This window comes from Leguminivora glycinivorella, chromosome 5, assembly GCF_023078275.1.
Source record: "Leguminivora glycinivorella isolate SPB_JAAS2020 chromosome 5, LegGlyc_1.1, whole genome shotgun sequence".
NCBI classification, from domain to species: Eukaryota; Metazoa; Arthropoda; class Insecta; order Lepidoptera; family Tortricidae; genus Leguminivora; species Leguminivora glycinivorella.
In genome coordinates, this window is record NC_062975.1 from 9896451 (window position 1) to 9900093 (window position 3643).

Genomic DNA, 3643 nt, shown 5'->3' on the forward strand with positions numbered 1-3643 from the left:
CGGTACACCACCAACATGTACTCTAAAGTAAGAATCATAATTTTAATAATTTTAATAAAATTATTATGTACATGATATTTTTTACAATGATCCAAAGCTGTGATACCAATTTATTATAGACGCCCATAATCAAATCACTAATCACAATATCGCGACCAAAAATATTTATAATTCATTTTAAGGGCAGATGACATCTATGCCAATCCGTTTCATACTAATCACGTACATTTTCCACAGATCGCAGTTTTTAGCGCCCTGGTGGCGATTTGCTCCGCGGGCCTGATCCTGGAGGATAGCCATAACCAAGGGCACGGACATGCCGTCTCATCCCAGAGCATCATCCGCCACGACCAGCCGTCTCACCACGTAGAGAGCCATGACAGCCACTACGCGACTCCAGTAGCTCACACCATCTACCAACATTCTGCTCCTCTTGTCCATTCTTCCCCCGCTATTATTGCACAGAGCTCCCTTGGACATTCCTATGAGGAGCATAGCGCTCCTCTGTTCCACGCCGCTCCCGTCGTCCATGCCACTCCCGTGGTCCACTCCGCTCCTATTGTCCACGCTGCACCTATCGTCCATCAGACGGCACAGATCCACCACGCCCCCATCGTACAACATGTCGCTCCCGTTACTACCATCTCCGTTGGACACGATCATCATGAACATATCGAAGAACATGTAAGTTCAAATTAAAATATAAGTGTTAGACACTTCCGCTCATGTCAGATCATTTACGCAGAATATTGCCTAAACATGCACCTAAACATACTATCATAAAGAAAGTGAAAGGCACATTCAGCTAATAATATGATTAAAAATGAGATCAGTTAGTACAACCCAATTAAATGTTTATTGTGTAAGCTCCTTGTCATTCTAAGACTATAGAAAGTTTTGTAACATTGCATCGACAATCTATCATGCTGCGTTTCGGATTAATATCTATTTATCAAACACTCCATTACATAGTAGTCATATAATATTACTCACTATTTGCGTAAATCAAATTGGTTGGAATCAGTATTAATTAATCACTGAGATGATGATGACAGAGAAGAAAAGCTTTCATAAGATTATAGCGCAATTTGCGCGTCGCCGACAATTAATTACGAATACAATAAATCTAATGAAGATTATAGTTCAACTTTCATTACCTATATTTCTTTCAGGGCCCCGCCAAGTACGAATACGCCTACTCAGTTGGAGGACCCGCACACCGGCGACCACAAGTCCCAGCACGAGACCCGCGACGGCGACGTCGTGAAGGGCGAATACTCCCTGCTGCAGCCCGATGGCTCTATCCGCAAGGTCACCTACACCGCTGACCACCACAACGGGTAAAGAATCAAAATACGTATCTTGAAATCCAAAAACTCAAGACTACTACATGAACTACTAGATTAAATAACTAATACTGACCTAGGTTCAGAGAGAGTCATTCATATCAATTCAGCAGAGATAAGATGTATATCTCATTCAGATCGAGCACGCTACACATACGCATCAGCCGTTACATAAAAGAAATCGCCACCATGTTAAGGCCAAGATGAGGCTGGCGAGACTAATTACTTTTTGTATAGACATCGCAATCTATTAAATCTCTTTATCTAAATACGAATGTTGTTTCGGTCCATAACTTTGATAGTATCTCAACAAACTGTGCAGCAATACTGCAATTTGACGTTTTCTACCCTGTGTCAAATTGCAGACGACTCATACAATGATCAATTGCACATCAACCTCGATGTTGGACACAAGTCCCCAATTATTAGTTATGACATACTCCACTCAGATAATAACTACCGAGAAAAATACATGCCCTTCGGACATTGTTTTGTCATCGCAAACGAAATTAAACCCATTTTCAAATATTCAAATATACATTTTCAAATATATACTTTTTGTACCAAATATGTTCACTCAAGCATCACATAGATAATTCTAATTGATTAATCTGCCTAACTATGTATAAGGTCAAATCATTTGATCCGGCGGATAGTATGATGTAATAAGTACCTAGTACCTAGTTCTTTCTTTAATTCTGTCTACTGAAGATTATTTTGGAACCCATTGCAACGTATCAATGCATGAACCTGTGAAGGTGCAAAAAATACATACAAAAATGTCCTGTCCAAGGTGCATATCTAGTCAAGTTACAAATCTACCACGCTTCATAGCCTATCTACTCGTACTATTCTAAAGAACTACCACCACTCTTCCATATAGGTGCGTCGGTGCGACAAACCCAGAACAGTTGCGTTGTGTTCGCCACGGCGCGGCGCGTTAACGATTATGACTTTGGTACTGAAGTACTGCCGTGCAATTCCTCCTCCGCCCATTTTTAACCGCCTTCCAAATCTCAAAGGAAGGGGTTATCAAGTCGTCTGTATGTTTTTTTTTTTTTTTTTTTTTTTTTTTTTTTTTTTTTTTAATGTTTGTTCCTCGATATCTCCGTCGTTACTAGACCGATTTTGAAAATTTTTTTTTTGATTGAATGTATATGCATACAGATTGGTCCCATTTTTCTCAGAACCCAGTTCTGATGATGGGATCCTGGAGAAATCGAGGGAACTCCTCAAATCTGAAAGGCATACATATGGTGATTTTAGTGTTTTTAAAGGAACAGCATGAATTTACGTACGGAACAGTGACATTTGGTGCAGTGGAACTCCTGATGATGGTCAGAATGGAACTCCTCAAATCTGAACGGCACACTTATAGTGACTTTGGTATTTTTATAAGAACAGCATGCACTTACGTCCAGAACAGTGATATTTGGTGCAGTGGAATTGCTGATGATGGTCAGAACGGAACTCCTCAAATCTGAACGGCACACTTATAGTGACTTTGGTATTTTTATAAGAACAGCATGCACTTACGTCCAGAACAGTGACATTTGGTGCAGTGGAACTGCTGATGAAGAGTGAGCCGCCCCTGGTTAGAGTTCCGTTCTGATAATCATTCTCATCTGTAAGTACTTCAGAATCATCCAGATTTCAAAATTGGTTCAGAAATGACGGAGATATCGAATAACAAACATTAAAAAATATACAGACGAATTGATAACATAATCCAACATTTGAAAGTATTTATCACCAGAACCCCAAAGGAAGGCGGTTTTTTTTTTCTTAAAAATTATACTGTATAATATTTAAGTATATTTTGTCAATTGTTCCAGTTTCAACGCCATCGTGCACAACTCTGCGCCGACAGTGCATGAGCACGCTCCGGCCCATCACGATGGGCTCGCCCTCAACGCGTACCATCATTGAATACCCTGCACGTTACCGCACTATGCACGTATTTAATAAATATTGTTATTATTTATACACAGTTATGACTATTATTTTTATCCATTGTGCGTACGTTACAAACTGCATACCATGCGGGCCGCCGTAGACAGTAGGCTATGCTCGCCTCCAGAGGAATCACAGGGTACGATACCTAACCTCCACTAACAACCCTCCGTATCCTTGGTAGGTTCTGATAACCAGTCTCACCAGTCTGTGTGACTTACCGAGGTATGAAGAGTCCTTAAACTATATGAGGATGGAAAATTATTAATAATGTATATGTATATATACTATAATGGTTTTAGACATCAAGGTACGATTAGGATCGGATATGTCAAGAAATAACT

The 3643-nt window shown here is 40.0% G+C and overlaps 1 protein-coding gene across 1 annotated transcript; it reads left to right on the forward strand.

The window, feature by feature from the left end:
- LOC125226224 (cuticle protein 8-like) lies at positions 1-3336 on the forward strand. Its single transcript, XM_048130142.1, is given in 6 exon segments — positions 1-27; positions 238-413; positions 456-684; positions 1173-1205; positions 1207-1340; positions 3182-3336. Coding segments are annotated over 6 exon segments (678 nt in total). The 5' UTR covers positions 1-15; the 3' UTR covers positions 3276-3336.
- Positions 3337-3643: the final 307 nt, after the last annotated feature.